This window comes from Lagopus leucura, unplaced genomic scaffold (assembly GCF_019238085.1).
Source record: "Lagopus leucura isolate 7727_CA_CO unplaced genomic scaffold, USGS_WTPT01 Super-Scaffold_100002, whole genome shotgun sequence".
Classification (NCBI taxonomy): domain Eukaryota; kingdom Metazoa; phylum Chordata; class Aves; order Galliformes; family Phasianidae; genus Lagopus; species Lagopus leucura.
In genome coordinates this window covers 5,398,174-5,418,215 of record NW_024962263.1, presented here as the reverse complement: position 1 = coordinate 5,418,215, position 20,042 = coordinate 5,398,174, and the positions used below count along the sequence as shown (strand labels likewise).

The following is a 20,042-nucleotide window of genomic DNA, read 5'->3' as shown; positions in this document are numbered from 1 at the left end:
GAAGAAGCTAAAAATTACACTAGCTAATGTTTTTGACTATAGCCCTTGTTAAGGTTTCCATGTCTTTTTAATCTAGTTATGACGATGCTCGTAATGTTCAATACAGAAGGATGAATCAGACATATCTGAAGCACATTTCTATCTGCAATAATCTGCAAAACTCAAAGTCAGAAGGACTTAGATGATGATTTTACCTGCACAATTACATTTCAGCTGCACTATAAAGATTAGCAGACATACAGATGAAACTATGCCTGGGCAGAAGCAAATTTGTAGTTGTCTCAGCTAAACTTCTTACCTCTTAGATCATTTGCTCAGTAATTAAATTTTTATGTAAGTATATAAACACATAAATATATTTTATATATACTTATATCAAGGCTTTAACACGGGCAATAAAATCTTTTTGAAGGGTGACAATACCAAAGATCACCCAAACAGTATGTGTGCACATATATATGTACACATATTTATATGTAAATATCCACTCAGTTATAAGAAAACTTACAACTGAGTGGATATTTACACCTGATATTTCTGTTAAACACCTTTTGCTGAAAATGCCACAGGGCAACTGTATCACTTGTTTTTTTTTTTCCTAGAAATTAAGTTACATTCTGAATTTATTAAATGATCTCCACAAAAAAATATCTTTGGACTTCTTAAGTGACAGTTCTCTTACCATTGCTATTCAGTGTCTTCATAATAACTTCCATTTGAGCAAACTCATAGTTGTAGTCTGGCTCTGAAGAAGCTTCACTGGCTGCATCCAGATCATGCTCTCCTAACAAAGCTTCTTTCTCAAAGTCTTTCAGCCAATCTCTTCTTTTCCTCTTTGGTAAATTGATTCTGCGTAAAAATAAAAATTCAGTTTCTAAAAGGTTTATGAAGAACAGTGCAGAGAAAAAAAGACCGAATGTAAGAAAGCTGGTAAATAAATATAAACTATTACCTAAAAAAGTGGTTGTTTCCCCATAATATTCTATCTCCATGCCATAACTGAGTGACAGAACATACCAGCGTACCATTTACACAGGATCTGAGAAAAGAAAATACAACTTCAGAAAAATCCTAAAACTGAATGGTTGAGTATTGTTTCTCTCACGTACAGACAGTGATTTATATTACACAATGTACAAGTCACCTGGGTTCTCATTGAAGTATGAATGAGAAAGTTACTGGTCTGATTCCTCGCATCAGAAGTAAAAACCAAACCTCTTTTCCCTTTCAGCTGATTGTTGCAAATTCTCAGTAAATACACAGATAAGATTACTGTTAGCTGAATTTTCTTTTTATTGCCTATTTTTCAAACTGGGTCACTACCTGTTTCTTATGAAGACTACAAACTTGGTTGCATATAAATCCTGCTGACAGAGCTCTCCAAGGTACAGGGCAATCCATACATGTAAAACATACTGCTAACATACAAGGCACTCAACTATAAGTAAAGATCCTAGGATCTAAATTGTATACTTGTAAGTAACTAAACAGCAAAGTTAAGACAATAGTACTGCATATCTTTTGTCAGAGATTAAGTGATAAAGACATTTAGAATTCTATGCAAGAATCCACAGCAGAAACAAAAGAAGAATATGACTTCCCAACACATATTTAATAGACACAGTAGTAGTAGTGGCCTTTGGATCTCTCTTCTCACCTCTTCTCTCAGAAAATACGGAGCTTTACAAAAGGAACGTCTCAGAGGCAAGTTTTCTCCTCCCACATAAAGAACCAGCCTCCTATCCCATCATCAGGTTGAAATAGCCAGGAGCAACTCCGTCACCTTGCTACCAGCCAATATATAAATAAGCAGTGGTTCCTCATTTCTAATGATTTCTCTCTTGTCATGGTTTACTCTGAGCTAAACCACTGACAGCTCGTTATTAAGCAGTGGCATGTGGGGGTGTGTGAGGAAATCTTAGTTCTATCTCTGAAGTCACTTATACCACAGCTACTCATTGATCAAAAAAGAAAGATATTTCTGACTTAGTAAGATAAAAACACATGCAAGTCATCATCTGGTAATGAAAAGCAAACACTTTGCTGAGGAGCAAACAAGTGTTGTTGATCGTCCTTACCTTGCATTTTCTTTTGGTGTGAGTGTGACTTCTCCATCCAAAGCAATATCAATTTCACAGTGTTCAGGTTGGATTCCTATACCAAAGAGCTGTATGTCCTGAGAGGTATCTGCACCAACTCTTGTGTGATCCTGGAAAATAAGCTATTAGTAAGAGAGAAGCAAACTATTGCCGTTTACATAACTAAAGCAATATTAGTTGAAGTACTGAGGCTCCACCATCTACATGTTGTCCTTTGCTAGATATTTTTATAGAGCAGACATGGTGCCATAGTAGATTTGAGGACTGGAAAGGTGATTCATACACTTCTGTTCTGCTCTGCACTTGATCTTCCTACAGCTTCAAGCAAAGCAAAATAAAGCAGCTGATAGACAAATTCTGATTTTGAAATATTCCCAGACTACGTATGCATATAAGCAATGATACAGAGAAGAATACAAGCCATGTCATGCAGCCATGTGGAACAAAGGATAACAGGGAAAGTGAGAGACAATTGTCTGCTTTTCAGATGACAACGATATTAATAATGCAGCTAAACATACTAATCTCCACATAATTGCAAATCATATTGTAAATCTTGCTGAAAAACTGTATTTTACTGTACGCTGTACTCCATTTGCTACTCTTCAAATATAAAAGCCTTATCTCAACCACTAAAGCAGAAAAATACCCATAAAACAGATAAGATAGCCCTTTCTATCTTGTTAACAAGAGTATTTCCTACTCAGCCTGCCTTATTAGTTTTGCATTTGAAACTCTGACAGGAAGACTATTCTAAACTGAATGATATGGAAGATAGTAGAACAAGGAAAATATATTTCAGCATATTTTTAACAGGGCTTCCTTCTCACTTTCCCTCCTCACCTGGAACCTTTTTTCTTTCTTTTTTCTTAAAGCTTTTTCTCCCATTGAAGCCTATGGTTACTCCTACGATTATGGCTAAACAGGATCCCTTTACACTCACTGAATATTTAAGAAAATTCTCAACTCACTAACAAAAAGCAGCATCTTACAGCAGGCTCTTACTGCAGGAAGAAAAGCTTTTTAGTCCAAAAAGTAAAAAACCTAGTATTTATCTCAATTCTGGCAAATACTGAATACTTCTTCCACTGTTGGCAATCAGTAGGTCAATTAGGAAACTACTGAAGCTGAACTGCAAGGGAAAAAGTAAACTTGAACCGCAGGAGGAGTCCTATTCTACTTTAGTGCAACTAGTCGTATCAATCTAAATACACTCTGAATTATAAATCGAGCCAGAAATCAAAAGCAATAAATGTTTACATAGAATCTACAAGAAGAACATCTTGTATGTACTCTTACCTTCAAATAGTAAACCAAAAGTTCATTGAGTGCAGGGTCTGCATTCAGGTTCACCAGGTAACACTTGTCATCTCCAACCTTGATACCTGAAGACTCCAGGGAAATTCCCATGCTCTCTAGCTGTCTTTGTCTCTCCTGCAAGCACAAAAATAGATAAATCTTGGCTGCTGCAATATGTAGAGACAAGTATACCAATACCAAGTAAAAAAAAAGCACAGCATCTGGAGCTGAAGATTAATACACCCTTAGTATATAACAGAAAAACAGGACAGTGATCAAATATATTATTAATTTTTATACACCAATAACAAAAGGTTAGACTTAATCCTCAAACACATGCTTTAATGACTATATCAGAGATACTCAGGCATTAGAGTGTGGCTTTGAATCTTTATATTATTAAAAACTAATCTGAATTGCAGTGAAAAGGAAGATAAGTCAAATAATTTTGGAAAGAGCATGTTGCAGTTTAGGCTTACAGTTTTCCAGTATTATTATTAATGCAGCTAAAGCATCTGCTTGGTTCAAACATGTCATTTGCTCTGTCATAGCTTTATCTTTTTCTTGGCTGGTTTGGGTTTGGCCAGTTAGGTTCTGCATTTTTTTGTGTCTGTTTATTTAGCAATGACTGCACCAAAGTGTGCTTCTGAAACATTAAGACTAGAAAGGATAACCAACAGAAGTCACTCTTCAAGCTACAGATGGTAGAAATGATGGAAAGATACACTGAAATCCCAAAGTCTTATTCCAAGTATGATAATAAAAAACAAACATTAGTGAATACCTGGATTCATTTCCTTTCTCTGGTTAAGAAAACACTATAAGCCACAGCAAATGTAAAGAACAAACACTACCCAAAATTCCAATCCTTTTGTAATTCTTGGTTTTCTTAGCCATTCCAAGGGAAATTGTTCAAGATCCCATTGCATTCTTATAGAAGAACATCTCAAATGCATTTTCGTGTTCTAATTTCAAATGAAATATTAGCCTTTATTAATTACACCATGATAAAACCACATTTATTCTAATGAAATTCAGACTGAAAGAAAATGGAGAGCAGAGAAACAGAATACAGCATAGTTCACCAGAGCTCAAGAAATTCATCTGACTTGTGCTCAATGAATATCTGACCTTTTCTCCTCAAAATTTCTGAAATACCTGTGCAATTTCTTCTGTTTTCCTTAGCTTTTCTTCCCAGGTGACAGTTAATTCCTTTATTAGCTTTTCGGACTCTTCCAATTTTTCCTTCAGTTCTGGAGCCTTCATGGCCTAAAAGATGGGGATTAGTAAATTCTTAAGGTACAGTTCACATTGCAACAGTTGCTTAAAAAAAGGGAAACTGAACACAGCCAACAGAACATCAAATGCTGTAGATACAGGATAGGTTTCAACTATTTTCCTGTGTGTTTTGTGGCAGAAGAGGAAGAAACAGGTCATTAGCAAAGGAAAAGGACAGAATAATAGAATGGTCTGGGTCAGAAGGGACCTAAAGCAGGGACACCTCTCGTTAAACCAGGTTGCTCAAAGCCCCATACAACTGGCCTTGAAAGCCTCCAAGAAGGGAATATCCACAGCCTCTCCAGGCAACCTGTCCCAGTGTCTCACCACCCTCACAGTAAATAACTTCTTCCCAACATCTAGTATAAACACATACCCTTCTTCCATTTTAAAACCATTTCCCCTTGCCCTGTCGCTACATGCCCTTACAAAAAGTCCATCCCTAGCTTACTTCCAGGCCCCCTTCAGGTACTGGAAGGCCACTATAAAAGGTCCCCCTGGAGCCTCTTCTTCTCCAAGATGCAGAGCCCAGCTCTCTCAGCCTGTCCTCATAGGGGAGGTGCTCCAGCCCTCTGACCATCTTCATGGCCCTCCTATGGACCCGCTCCAACAGCTCCATGCCCCTCCTTTGCTGGGACCCAAGAACTGGATGCAGTACTACAGGTGAGGCCTCACCAGCACAGAGCAGAGGGGCAGAATCACCTCTCTCAACCTGCTTCTCTTGATGCAACCCAGGATACATTTGGCCTTCTGGGCTGCAAGTGCACTTTGCCAGCCCATGTTTAGTCCTTCATCAGATGACACTCAAATCCTTCTCTTTAAGAAATCACCCTATAACACGTCGTGATTTGAAACAACTAAAGGTCTACACAGCACTACATAGGCTAATGGAACTACACAGGCCAACAAAATCTGCAGGCTCAATCTTCACTGTCTGTATAAAAATACCCAAGTATTTTACATCTCTTAAGTCTGAGTTGTCTGAAGTTCAAATCCAAAGCCTTCCTTCCAATAATAGCTTTAAACACAAATTCCTCTTGATATTTAGCTTTCCATTCTATCTTGCTTTTGTAAGCGTTCCTAGAGTTTCATTTAAGCATTTAAGAATGACAGCATTGATTACCTCTGAAGGAAGGCATGCACTGAAGCTAACACAGGCTTCTCATTTCACAATAGGAAAGAAAAGCAAGGGGATTGAATATGTTCCACTCCAAATAAGAGCTCAATGTGCTGGCCTATAACTTCATGTGATTGTTTTCAACAGAAAGTTGAAGAGACAGAAGAAGAGAAAAAGCTTAAAAAAATTAGTAAAACTACAAGCAACCTCCTACTTTCCTGTTGGCAGCCACAGTCTGCCAACAAAACTAAGAACAGACTAGAAGAATATTTTACTATTTAAAATACAGAATTACAATAGATTTCTATTTGGAAAAAAAAAAGTGAATGGTTCCTTTTCCATAAGGCAGTTTTCCTCATTTGATCCTATAAGGGACTGCTTGTATAGGCAGTGTGACTTCTTAGACAAATGTAAAGTTTAAACACCACTCCAATTTACCGTAAGACATACTTCTGGTATTCTTTTTCCCCCACAGCTATTATGTGTTGCCAGAAAATATTAGAAACGTTTTCCTATACTACAGTGCCCCATTTCCTCAGATATCACCAAAAGTACTTCTACACTGATAATTTACGCTCTGATTAGAAATGTATTTTTAGTATATGCAGCAGTCACACAGCATTAACTCTTCAGCCAATAGAATACTGCTAGTTTTGGTTTTGCAGTTTTAAAGATTCTTGATAAATTTTTACAAATGTCAATGACAGAAATGTCCCACATATTTTGTCATCCAGGACCAGGATTTACATCTTCTCATTTTTCCGTTTGGCATAATAAGAATATATAGTCCATCAATTTAGAAAATTCTGCTAGCAGGTACATACAATTAAGTTCTCTTGTAGCTCTTATTTGTGCTGCTTCATTTACTACATGACACAAAGTTTTTCAAGAACAGTCTATTCTGACACAGATCAACACCTGTACAATGTTGTCCTCATTTAAAGTTACCATAAAGAAACAAACTCAGGAAACAAGGTTATTATTTTTTTTTTAAATAAGTGTAAGACTTCCTTTTCTGATTTTGTAGGACTTCAACATAAATGCAGTCTTCCAGCTCGTTCAACATTTGTTCAGGTTACTCAATTTATTTTGTACCATGAATAATATTACCTCAGCCTGTGAGAGCTGTTCTTTCAGTTTTTCAACTTCTTCACGTAATTCTCTGATGACCCTGGCATTTGGATCTTCATTCACCACAGCATGGTTAACTATCCTTTTGGCTCGGTCTGCATATCTTAGAGTAGATAGTGTTTCTTCGTAATTGTCTGCTGCTGGACTAATTGTGGCTATCATGGCAGTTTGGCTGTTTCCTCCCAGATTGTCCTGTAGGGTACAGCCACAGAAATTTGAGAATTAAGAACTGTTCTGAGTTTATACTGTCTCTTTACAAAGATACTTAAAATACAAATTTGGGCACTGATTTACATTCTGATGTAAACTGATCAATACAATCCATAAATATTCCCAACCACCTCCATCAGCTTAAGTCCCAATGCAATTGAAAATTCACCAAATAGGACTTTACATACAATTAACACAGTAAATGCTCATCTCAATATATTACTTGGGATATCTTGTAGCAATGACCTCCTTTGCTCACTTCTTTTAAAAAAAAAAAAAGATTACAATCTCTTAAGTACACAGTTATGCTACAACCTATTAAGCTAACAGCTTATTAACACGTTGAACAGAAAATATTGATTACCTTGAGAAGCCAAGTGAGTACAGAGTCTCTGTAAGGCACAAACTTATTCTTCCCCTTCCCTGCTGCTTGATCAGCAAGTGATGATATAACCAACCCAAGCGTTGAAAGGGATCTATGAAGCCAACAGCACAAAACCGCTTTGAACACGTACTTCAAAAGTACATTTAATAAAACAAACAGAATGGTTTAATTTGTGCTCTGCAAAATTTCACATCCAGCTTTTATAAAACAATTTGAGCTGGAAATGACCAAGGGAGATCAAAACAAGGCAATGCATCTATTAAAGCTGCATACTTGGAACAAAAAACAGTTATGTACAGTGTTTAGTCTTACCTAGTACTAACAAAGTTTCAGGAAGACCAGGTTGAAACATTTAGGTATCATAGTTTGACAATTGTAAAGCAGGCTGCGTCAGTATATGGAGAATCATAGAATGAATCACAGAATGGCCTGGGTTGAAAAGGACCACAGTGCTTGTCCAGTTCCAACCCCCTGCTATGTGCAGGGTCACCAACCAGCAGACCAGGCTGCCCAGAGCCACATCCAGCCTGGCCTTGAATGCCTGCAGGGATGGGGCATCCACAGCCTCCTTGGGCAACCTGTTCCAGTGCCTCACCACTCTCTGAGTGAAAAACCTCCTCCTAAGAACAGCTTTAGATTAGACACCTACCTTTTCTCAGAGACTAAGAATCTTTTTATCTTGGACACTGCCTCATGACACTATTAGGAGTTAGCATTGGCAGTGCAGCAATAATCCCCTGTTTCTAGGAACAACATTTTAAGAGCACTAGTTTAACGGCTGACTAAAACTGAACTATACTCATAAGGAGGAATCCACAAGACAAAGTCAATTATGGTGCAGAAGAACTAGTCTGGTGAGTTACCTAGTAACTAACCAGCAATTACATGATAGCGGAAGACTGCTCATCACAAGAGAAAAATATCCCTTTTCAAAGGAGCTGACTTACAGTCGAGGTGATGCCTCACTAGGATCTTTTATGGGGAAGAATAGATTAATATCACAATCATAAAAATGTTGCATGAATGTAAACATGAGAACAGAAAAATTCTCCAAACTGCTTGGTACACAAACATCCCATTACTCTAGAATACTGAAGAAACTAACAGCTTGCTCATTTTGGTACATGTACCACTTCCACCAACAAGTGTTTAACTATTAGCAACCTTTGCAAAGCATCTATGCATTATATATTCCAATTATTATACGACCTTGTGTAAATACTAAACGACACTGGAGCAAGTGAGTTTAAGATAATGAGCTGGTTTAAGAGCCTGAGAGCTTTAACCAGGTGCCTAAAGAGTAGTAAAAACAGAATGCTGGAGCTCAAGAACATACTGGTCCATCATACTTGTAAAGAACATCTGGATAATTGAGCATAACTACCAAGGAAACTTGTAGCCTTGTGATTAGATAGTTAAATAAAACTTTGATTGTACCATTCCACTCCATCCTTTTGAGTTCCTTCAAACTACTAGAGCCATTTTAATTGTAACATAGTCTTAATGCTTTTTGAAAATCCTAGTGGTTCTGAACAACAAAAACATTGCAGAATATTTCAAAAAAGATATGTGAGGTTAAGGTGAGACGATCTGTTAAAAAAGTCACAAAAGATGTGCATAGAACCAGGAAACAAAGTGGCATGAAGACAGTAAAGACCTGAAAGCAAAACTAAATTGAAAAGAACCTTAAGGAGCTCCTAAATTTGTCTAAAGGATAACTTTCCAACCCATGCCTGAAAAATTCACAGCAAAAAGAACAGTTAATTTAGGGTTGGGGTTTTTTTTGCCCAAACAAAAACCTTACAACTCTCAAAAGCCTGTGGGAAGAGGATGGGGGAGGGAGAATTGGTTCTTGTCTCCAATCTTTCAGTCTTTCACCTGCACAGACTGGGAAGACAGCATGTTAAACATGCGAGAACAAACAGCAGGATGCTATATGCTGCTCCCTAGCAGTCTCCTACAGCATAAGTGAAAAAGCACTAGCAGCACACTCCCAGTGGAGTCCACCTTTGAGGATTATGAAGTTAAAAGAAAACAACAAAACCCACACACTTCAATTTACGTTCCTCCAATTCCTCTTACTGATTCTAAATGAGAAAAAATGTGAAAATCAAAGCCAAAAAGTGAGGGAGGGAGAAGAATATTTTTCTTACCTTAAAGAAATCGAAATGGGGATAGGAAAAACAGGGATTCAGGAAGGCCCACCATTGATATTATTTCACAACGGGGCTGCAATTTTAAGTCTTAGTTATAGGTACTATGTTGTAGTAATTAGCAAGTTATAACTTTGTTTATTAACACCAGATTAAAGGAAGTAATATTTCTGCTCCAGAAATATAATGAAATACCATTTTTTTATTAAGACTATTAACGTCTGTATTAACAACCAAACTGGTGTACTTTAAGTATTCTACTTAAGATTTCATAATACAAAGCTGTTAAAAGATTCTAAGGGAAGTACTAAAAGAAATGGCAATGCAATATAATTACAGGACTCAGTAGTTGCTTTGCTTTATGCTGGATGATGCATTAGAGATCTGTCATTACTTTGATCCTATCTCAAACCACCTACATAATGAATCAACCAAAAGGCCCGAGCCAACAGTGCACAACAGACTGAGGCAGTTCAGAAGAAACAGAGCAAGCTTACATGGTGCAAGACCATGGGAAAGTGCTGTTTCTGCATGCTTTCTGTTCTCCTTGACCCTCTTCATCAAGTGTGAACAGGCTGTCTTTGCTACCGTGCATCTGGAAGCTTGCACACTCCCAGCAAGGATCTGAGTCAGCAGCATCCAAGGGCAGGTGGTTCTTTTCTGCAGGGAAGAACTCTGTCCCTAAATGACATCCATTTAAGCTACTTCTGTACACTTTCCTTCCAATTTTTTTTTAAGCAGACGAAGCCCTTCTTTCTAATAATAAAAACTGTGAATATGAATGCCCTCCTCTTAAAAGAGCTTGAAGCCAGTCTTCTCCCAAAACATTCCCTCCCACCCCATCTTTACCCTTTAAAAAACTTATTTTTGCATTCTCAACTTAAAAATGACAATAGCTACGATTTTTCTAATCACAGTTAAAATTACAGGCTGTTCATAGAACATTCTTCCTAGCCACTGACAGCTTGCTTACTCCATTTCCTCCTGCTGCTGTACTCTAGAAATTCTTCTACTACACCACAGATTATTAAACATCTGCATTTCTACACTCAGTATAGGAACCAGAGCACCTAGGCATTAACAAGCACACACAGCTTTCTTACGAGTTTGGAAAGTCTCATAAGAACCAGGAAAATAAAGACAGCAGATGCCCAGAAACACCGTCATGACCCAAGGCAACTTCACACCAGTGCTGAGAAAAAGTGGAAGTTCCTTATTACAGCTTTACAAAACCATTAACAAGATCACGCAACTCTCAGCTGTTTCAGTAAGCAACAGAGCAATTCAGCACATCTACTCTGTACTGGGTCATGCTGACCCAATATGTGGAAGAGTTTACAGTACAGGAAGCTGTGAGACTGAGGCAGCAGTGACATTGGCCCTAAACTGGTTTCATGCAGAAACAGCAGAGAAATCTGCAGAGACTATCAAACTGTGGAGTTTTGGAAGCACAGCAGAAGTACAATCTTCTTGTCTTGTAAATACAGAAACAGTTATGTTATTTGCCTGTTCTTCAAGGCATCAAAACATAGAACAAGCAAGAAATTTAACTGCCAGGTAGTTACGGTAGGTCTGTTTTTATCTGAATAAACAGTTGATGCTACCAATGCAAATTACTGCTATTTTATGAAAGAATAAAAGTTAAAAAAAAAAAGGAAGGTGGCATAGCAAGGTACGTGGTTTAAGTAGTCTATATTACTACAGAAAGATTACTGCCTGTCCCTAATAAGCATGGTATGTTGTACACATTACAGAAAAGAAGATTGCGTACAATGTTCTGCAACAAACTACTCTGATAAAAATGTGCATACCAATTCTGAAGCTTCCAGTGAAGACAGAATTCATTAAACTCAGCAAAAGTCCAATAGACACTAAAGCACAAAACTAAGAATTGTTTGCCTATCAGTTCCAAATGATATCTCAAACAGAGAATGCTTAGAAAACGGTCTGAGATAACTGAGGTTTATCATATAGGAACTGATGCAAGAAGATAGAGCTGACAGCTTTTCTCTTTGAAATATCTCTTACAGAGAAATCTGGTGCTTGTATCTGAAGTCCTGTATCATTAAAAAGAAATGGCAAAAACAACCTTCCCTGTTTACACTAAGCAAACATTTTGCTAGAAAATGAAATCTTTCTATACCTCCAGCAACACTTTCAATCTCTTAATAGCTGTTGGGGGAGTCAGCATTTGAATTTTTCCCCAAGAATTAAAAAGAAACATTTAATTTCACCCCTATTTATGCAAAAGGTAAATACAGTTTCTAGCAAAATCAAACCAAATTTAACTAGTAACCTGCAGGGTAAAGGTTCAGTACCTGCCATTAGAGAAACAGAGTCATATAATTTTCTTTCATGAGTACTATGCCAGTGCACCTACCAATCTGAAGCATTAAAACTCATAATACATCAGATTATGCTGTGAAGAGCAAGCGTGTTCAAACTATTAAAGCAGGTAACTTAAAATCATTTTAAGCATGAATGCAGTTCAAACACGTTTTTTGCTCTCACTGTTAACTTCAGAATAACATAACCTTTTGCAACATTTTAAAGGTAAGTAAAGAATCTGTAGCTTTTAATATTAAGAGTCTGATTTTTTTTTTCCCAGGAAAATTAATATGTGTAAGACAATGGTAATATTGTGCTAAAGTCTTGCTTTTGGGCAACAACACAGTAATTACAGTTAAAAAAAGTGCCTGGAAACTTGTCATTGCTTGAGTACAGATGCCCAAGGCAACGTTAAACTTACATAGCTTCATTCTGATCTGGTTTTCTTGAACTGTGAATTATACTCTTACACAGTTTAATACCTGTTGGAACAAAGCCATTCAACTCTGCAACTCTGCATTCCTTGAGCATACGATGAGACAAACACATGAGCCTGGGGACAGGGTGGATAAATGAATCACAAAAGGTACATCCATAATTAAAGAGTGCTACCGTCACTTTTTCCAGATAATATTCATACAGCTATCATCTGAGTCAACTATGAATCAAAGTCTCTGTACTGATGTTAAAAAAAACCAAACAGATGGTATTCAGTACAGAGCAACTGAAAGGGATGTGTCTGACTAGATGCAGCATTTGAACCAACTTGTAACAAGCACACCAAAACAGGAGACTGAGGAAGCAATGGTTGTTCTTAAAACACTATACTTTACAACCTATGTCAATGTCTTACTTGTTTATGTTACTGCCTTCCTTCAGACGTTCTCCTGCAGCTCCTGTTTTGGACACTCTCTCACTACCAGCTAAGTCCACCAGGCTGACCTTGCTGACCTTCTCTCCAGAATTCTGCGCAGATCAAATAAGGGAGAAAAACAAGATTCATGAGCATAAAATGCTAACATACCTTACACCAGCACCATTAAAGACTGCTTTCTATAACAATAATGCAAGTTGAAGCATAAAATCAAGATAAGACAGAACAAATTCTGACAGTCTTTACAGTCTGTTAAGAGCCAGTCATACACTTTATACTAAAGGGCAGAACCACTAATGAAGGCAAAGCAGCCATGTGTTAACATCAAAAACTTCCCTGCCACAGCAGGCCATTAAAATATATTAATGTCAGCAACTGTTAACACCTAAGACAGATTTAACAGAGGCAATATAATCTTAAAGTCATCTAATTTTTTTTTGTTTTCTCTGGCATGCTTCTGGTGTTCTCTCAACCTTAGGTTCTTGCCAATATTACTTTGATTACTCCAAAGGATTAAAAGTAGCAGCATAGCTAAGAAAATTGTGCATGCATACCAAACAAAAAAAAATATGGTGAGTTATGCTAAAGTCTTGACTGAGAAGATGGAACAAATCAATAGAGATACTATAATATCACTTAGCATAGCAACTCTGAAATACAAGAGCACTTCAGCAAGTTGAATGGTCTTGAGAACTGAGGCAGCTTCAGTTTTAAAATAGTAAGCCATTCGCCTCTTCAGAGTTTTAGGTCATGTTAAGTGATATTACTGATGCATCTACAAATGCATGCAAAAAGCACAAGCTGCTTGTTTTAACTGACTGTTATTCAAAACAAACAGATCATTCAGCAGTTGAACAGAATAAAGAAGAAGAATTTTCCACAACTTCATAAATTAAACCAACAGAAATACATACACCAGACTGCAGGTCATAAAGTGTCTGAGTCACTATAATGTTGAATACAGCATGAGAGCGGCTGCTTTCTTCATTCATGTTGGTTGCAGCAACTGTTCGTGATTTGTTTCCCTCTGACATCAATGACTCAATATCCTAGAGCATAAAGAATAAAAAGTGGTGTCAGGATGAAAGCAAGTTTTGTGCTTGCTGAACAAAATTCCTGACTAAATGGAGGAGTGCGTATTTCTGAGGAGAGAGAAGAAGGGAATGTAGAAGAGAAAATTCTCTTTACATTTTGATATCAGAAAATCACAGAATGGTTTGGGTTGGAAAGGATCCTCAAGACCATCCAATTTGAACCCACTTGCTGTGGCTGCGTTGCCACCCATTAGGTCAGGCTGCTCAAGGCCCCAAACAACCTCGCTTTGAGGGCCTTCAAGAACGCATTGGTAGAGAAGAGATCTAATTTTGCAGAATAATGTTAAATCATAACTTTGCTTTAAGCAGGGCACCAAAAGCCCAGCAACAATATTCAGTACACATACTCCTTATCTGTTGCTGAAATACGTTGGCAAAACCCACATTACAAATCATATTGTGCAATGCCAGTAATCAGGCAAACAGATCTACTTACAGAAGTAAACAATGCTTTTTTTTTCTGAACTGCATTAAAGCCATACTCTCTGAATTGGCTCAAAGTGCTGCCCCACTTGAAGCCTGTACCCTTCTATTCAAGTAAAAATAAAGATGATTCTCATATATCTGCTTGCTGAGTATCCAAGATACTTTCATAAGTCATCAGGCAAAAATTAGGTATGAACAAAATTTTCTAAAATTCAAGCAAATAACGTCAAAGTATGCAATTTACCATAAAAGCTGCAAAATTGGTTTTTACATTAGATATGACAGGTGCTTCAGACAAATAAATATTCCCATTAGACGAGAAATGTTTTTCACATAACACTGTAAAAAAATGATTTTTTAATAAACCAACTCGAAACAAAGAAAAAAGCGTAACAAAAGAAAACCCAAATAGATTTCCTAAAGCAGCTTCCTTGTAAAAAGGGCTATGCAATTCACAGAACTGCATCACTGCAACTCCTCTGTATCCAACGAAGTTCATTGGATTCTACAATACTGATATATTTGAATGCATTTTAGTAACTCAGCTGGGCTCAGATGTTGTCATTACTTAAATTAACAGCTATATAAACCATGTTGTGCATTCTCATGCAATATACTTCTATAAAGTAAGTGTATTCAACAACAACAAAAGCAACAGAATGCACACTGAAAGACCTAATTTTCTTAGTGTGGAAGCCTCAGATTTCAAGAAAACATGGCAAGAAAATGTGACGTGCTTGGTATTTATTACATAAATGAGAACCTGCAAAATGAAGTGATATTACTGCTATATTTTTAACCAACATAAAAACGAAATGAAAGCTTTTACATGAAATAAATATCCCTGGAAGCACTAGAGGAGGTACCTGTGATTGTCAGAGGCTGCAAACACCTAGGAAAACAAAACTTCTGGGTGGGTATTAGTTTACCTACAGTATGATTTCCTATCACTTAGGTACACAGATGCTGTTTCCAAATCTTTAATAGGTTTAGATTTACCTCAAAGTTGGTAACAGCCAGCTGAGACAAGCCATCTACATATGGTCCCAACACTTTGTGCTCTCGAACCTTAAGAGATTGCCGACTCCTACGGAATAAATAGCCTTTATGCACAAACCACTACTGTGAACTTCATTTCAACTAAAAGACATAGATTAACATCTACAATACACAAGATTTTTTATCATTTCACAGTATGTAGCTTTTCTGTTTTTCAAGCAATAATGGGAATAAAAATATCAATCTGACAGGTTTCAATCAGAACACACAAATTACTTTCAGAGCATCATTCTACCACAGTATTTGTGGCCGTAGCAAAACCTGAAATACTTCATCTGGAAGAAAGAATAGTGACAGAAGGAAACAAAAAATCTCTCTCATTTGCTGAAGATTCATTTCTCCATGCATTTTCCAAGTTTTACTAAAATATATTAATGAAGTGTAAAATACACCTTTTAATTAAGTTGCATGTTTCTTCATCTAGTGCAGTAATGCTCAAGAATCAAGAAGACACACATATCAGACATCTTGTCTGATCTCTTGTCTAGACATCTCCATGCTAGAGAACCTACTCAGTATTTCTGAGTCAGCACTCTAATTCCTTGTGTTTTGTTCAGAGTATATTTGGAGGTGTTATTCCTTCCCATTCAAGAAGTCCAAATTCTAAACCAGGAAAATCAAATTGTAAATAAAGTTCACACTGTTTGTAACTGATGAAAATTTATACTTGAGCAAAGTCTGGGTCATATGACAAATATACCCCAGCTTTTTCTTCTACATAGCTTGTGATTTCTGGTATTGCAGTGCTTCACTTTGCAACATTATACTATTATATTGTATATTTAGATTGATCCACACCAGGTAGTACTTCATACACAAACTTTACACTGATATTCTCTCTCATGTTTGGTACCTGATCCTTGGTAAAAAAGATACATAAACATACATTATGAAAAATCTCAAGGACTTCCAGAACTTATTTCTACTTAATAGTTTCAAATAAAAGCAATTAAGGTGGAGAGGAAGGGTAAAGCTACTCACCCTTTTGGGTCAAGTAGATCTCTGACTTTCTCATTGTAGATTTCCATATAGGACACTTCAACTTTAAAAGTATGAGATTCATTTTCTTCCACAGAGATTCTCTGAAATAAAGCACAACAGAGCCGTGGGATCAGACCCAGCTGCTCTGCATTACCCATCATTGAAAAGGATTTTCCTGAACCTAAGGGAAGAAAGGAGAAGAAAATGCTTTAGAATGTGGTTTCTGAGTTACTCATTTGTCATGAAACATGTTTTAATTTCTCCAGATGCATGTATCAGAGCAACAGGGCGTTATTCTAGACAGAAGGCTCGCTCTTTGCATTACAACAAACAGAAACAAAACGAGAAATCTTAACAGTCTCTTTTAGTAGAGCCATTACTTGGCCTCCCTTTTAACACACACACACAAAAGACTGAATGAGCCTTGGTTGCTAACCTCTCCTTTCACACTTTCAAAGCAGCCTCAAGAGGTAGCAGTGAGGAGCATATTTACAGACCTGTGTTAAGAACTTTATACTGCCAATGGCTGTGCTGAAGTTACTGTGTGTTTAAATGGGAAACCAACCTCCAAGAAGTGACGCAAATACAAATGATATGAAGTTTAACATTAAACTTTGTTTAATGTTATGATTTTGTTATATTGTTTATGATTTTGAATATTATCAAGCTTAGCATTTATGTTGTGCTCTTCCTACTTCACACACATGCACAAGCAGCATCCTCTCCTTTCAGCACAAGCAGCACTTACCTGTCTGTCCATAGGCAAAAATACAAGCATTATATCCCTGAAAGGCCTTCTCAAGAATTCCTTCTCCAAGGCACTTGAACACCACTTCCTGACCTACAAAATAATTGTAAGTTTCTTTTAAGTGAACAGTGAACTTTAACAATAACAAGAAAAATTTTTGGAGATTATTTTTACTAATGGATGCACAACGGAACAAATGATTTCGTGTATAACTGAGTGAATGAAACTCAGTGCAACAGCTACCTCTGTGTGTTTAAACATAGCGCTCGTTTTCCTGTGAAAGAAGCGTGGATTCAAATGAATCATGTAAATTGAATGCTTAGAGAATAAAGATAATCTAAATTCCGTATTGCAGACTTTGCAGTCTGTATGCATTCTAATGCATAATAAACTAATTCATAATAATAAACTTTACCCAAGACTTCTGCAACAGAATTGCAATGAACACATTAGTGAACTAGAATATTAGGCATGTAACAAACATAATGGTAGAAATAAGAGAAATGTTCTCTTGGGAGCTAGCCTCAGATTTCAGTATAACCCATTCTTATCTACTCTATGTTAAGGCAATGCTGGAAGTAAGACAGAAGCATTCCGAAGACATCGAAGCAGGAAATGTACATTATGAGTGTGAGAGACTTAAACAGAACTGTCTGTGGATATACAGGAGTCAACAGTCTCTTAAAGTTCAAGAGCACAAATATATATATGTATATATATATATATATATATATATATATATAGTTGAAACATCAGCTACAGCGTTTCATATTTTAAAAAGTCATCTTCCTAAGCCAAGCTGATTTCAGATGTGCTCCAATCTTTTAGCTGCAGGAGATAAAACAGAAAGGGCATTTCTTTTGTTTGTGGTAGTACTGTACACATTTTTGTTTTGTTTTAAAAAGCAACGCTCAGAATTTGTACACCACAAACACTGTCATAGGTAGGTTGTCTGTCGAGTTCTGAACCACCTGCATACACATTGAAAAGAGCTGAGATAAGGAAAGCATTTACATATCCTCTGGTGCTTGATTTTAAACTTACACTGCCTGATGACATTCTGAACAGTGGCGAAGTCACCTATCCCAGCTCATTTAATTTTAGCAGTTGTCATTTTTCCAGTTGGAAGCAATTGTACAATGTGTGCAATAGGACTTCTTTAGCTCTCAAAATAGAACATCAGAAAACACCTAGCTGCATATATGTTGCCTGAGAATATTAACTTTCTGTGATACTTGAGTAAATGGTAGATCACTGAACACCTGTAGTACAACCCACGGAATGCCTGTTTGTAGAATGGCTCTCTTGTATGCAAGTAAGACTAAAAATCTCTATTACTTCTATTTAACTTTAACCTAGTTTCCCTTTTGCTATAAAGGAAAAACTAAGGCAGTGACGTCAGGTCCCTGTTTATATTTTTCAATTGTATTTCTGAGATACCAAAAGATTATTAGTACTGCTTCTTGGATTAACACAGTTCAGACTAACTTCCAAAACACTGAATACAGGAATTAAAAACAGAGAAAAGCCTGCTGTACTACATAACAATTCCATTTTCTTCCTTGGACATTCATTCACTTCTCATTCAACATGTGTATCATGAAATGATTGCATGATCATATGTTGAGAGAGTGCTGTTCAAAACCAATGTTCCTGGAAACAGCTGTAGAGAATGCTAACGAACTGCTGAAGAATGCGTGAAGGAAACAAATCAGTGCAAGTGTTTAATAAGAGTGTACAACACACAAAGATTTGCTTTCCAACTCTTGAAGGCATATTTTGAGGTCGTCAAATCAAAGATGCAAGGAGCCACTTACTATGTTGCTGATGGAGAGCGTAAAAATCAAGTAAAGATTGAAGCTGAGTAAAATCATTAAGAGAAAAAAATTACTGTGAGTGAAGAACAAAATCATTTGTCAGAAGAGGAAAAATTCTTTATTGTCCACTTCTGACTAGCAATAAATTACAACATCTGTGCTTCCTAAGAAAAAAACAGATACCAAAATACTACAAAACTAACCATAGTTGTGATAATAATGAGATGGCCTACAGAATTTCTTACTGCCAGAGGAAGAAGGCAGTTCAAATTGCACAGACAAGATGGGATATTTTTTTTTTCCAGGAAAGTTTTTATGGGCTTAACTACCCAGACATTGACAAATAGGCCATTCAAGAATGATTTTAGAGGAAACAGTTGAACCACCATGTTATAAAAATAAAAAAAAATGTTTCTAAATGAAAAAAACATAGGAAAGAACAGAAGAATTTAAATTTTAGTTACAGGTATTTTATTATTTTTCTCATGCAGTGGTGGTGCTCCTAAGGGCAGGAGCATGTCACCCATAAGATTATATGACCCAGGAGATAATTTCATCATGCAACATAAATTCTTCCTCCATGCATTTTATTAGTAGGCTCTGCAAATTGATTACAATTTATGTTATACAGAATTATGTCTAAGTGCACCTAAAGTAAGAAAATAAATAAAACAAAAAGCAGTTTTGTTGTGGTTTTGCTAAACAATCTTACGTGTTCTGCAATTAAGATTTCTGCTTATTTACAGGACTTTTCTTCCACAGATGCCAAGCGCTTAGGGAAGAAAGAAGGGGTTTTAACTCAATTCTGATTCAATTTTGCAGCATAGAAAAACCTCTTTTCATTCCACCACTATTTAGTTTCCAGAAAAACTTCCCTTAAACCTACTTGCCAAATCTTTTAGGCCCAATCTTCCAGCTGCATAAGACCATATAGCTTCTTAAGGTGGCAACTGAGGCCTGACATTGTAAGCCCTTGTTCCCTCTCCCATCTTTTGAGGAAAAAACGTGGGCAAATAAGAGATGTTTGACATACACATGCCACC

At 36.8% G+C, this 20,042-nt stretch overlaps 1 protein-coding gene across 5 annotated transcripts in view; it reads right to left on the bottom strand.

Moving 5' to 3' along the window:
- The window catches only part of KIF13A (kinesin family member 13A), a 110,854-nt gene that overhangs the window by 37,648 nt on the left and 53,164 nt on the right, over positions 1-20,042 (bottom strand). For all 5 annotated transcript variants that reach the window (XM_042868650.1, XM_042868655.1, XM_042868651.1 and 2 more), the window contains exons 5-16: positions 17,183-17,275; positions 16,435-16,615; positions 15,394-15,481; positions 13,789-13,923; positions 12,854-12,966; positions 7,499-7,610; positions 6,904-7,116; positions 4,557-4,667; positions 3,399-3,533; positions 2,079-2,209; positions 953-1,039; positions 683-849 (exon numbers count right to left, since the gene is read on the bottom strand). In XM_042868650.1, coding sequence (XP_042724584.1) covers positions 683-849; positions 953-1,039; positions 2,079-2,209; positions 3,399-3,533; positions 4,557-4,667; positions 6,904-7,116; positions 7,499-7,610; positions 12,854-12,966; positions 13,789-13,923; positions 15,394-15,481; positions 16,435-16,615; positions 17,183-17,275 — 1,566 coding nt within the window. The remainder of the gene's footprint in view (positions 1-682; positions 850-952; positions 1,040-2,078; positions 2,210-3,398; positions 3,534-4,556; positions 4,668-6,903; positions 7,117-7,498; positions 7,611-12,853; positions 12,967-13,788; positions 13,924-15,393; positions 15,482-16,434; positions 16,616-17,182; positions 17,276-20,042) is intronic.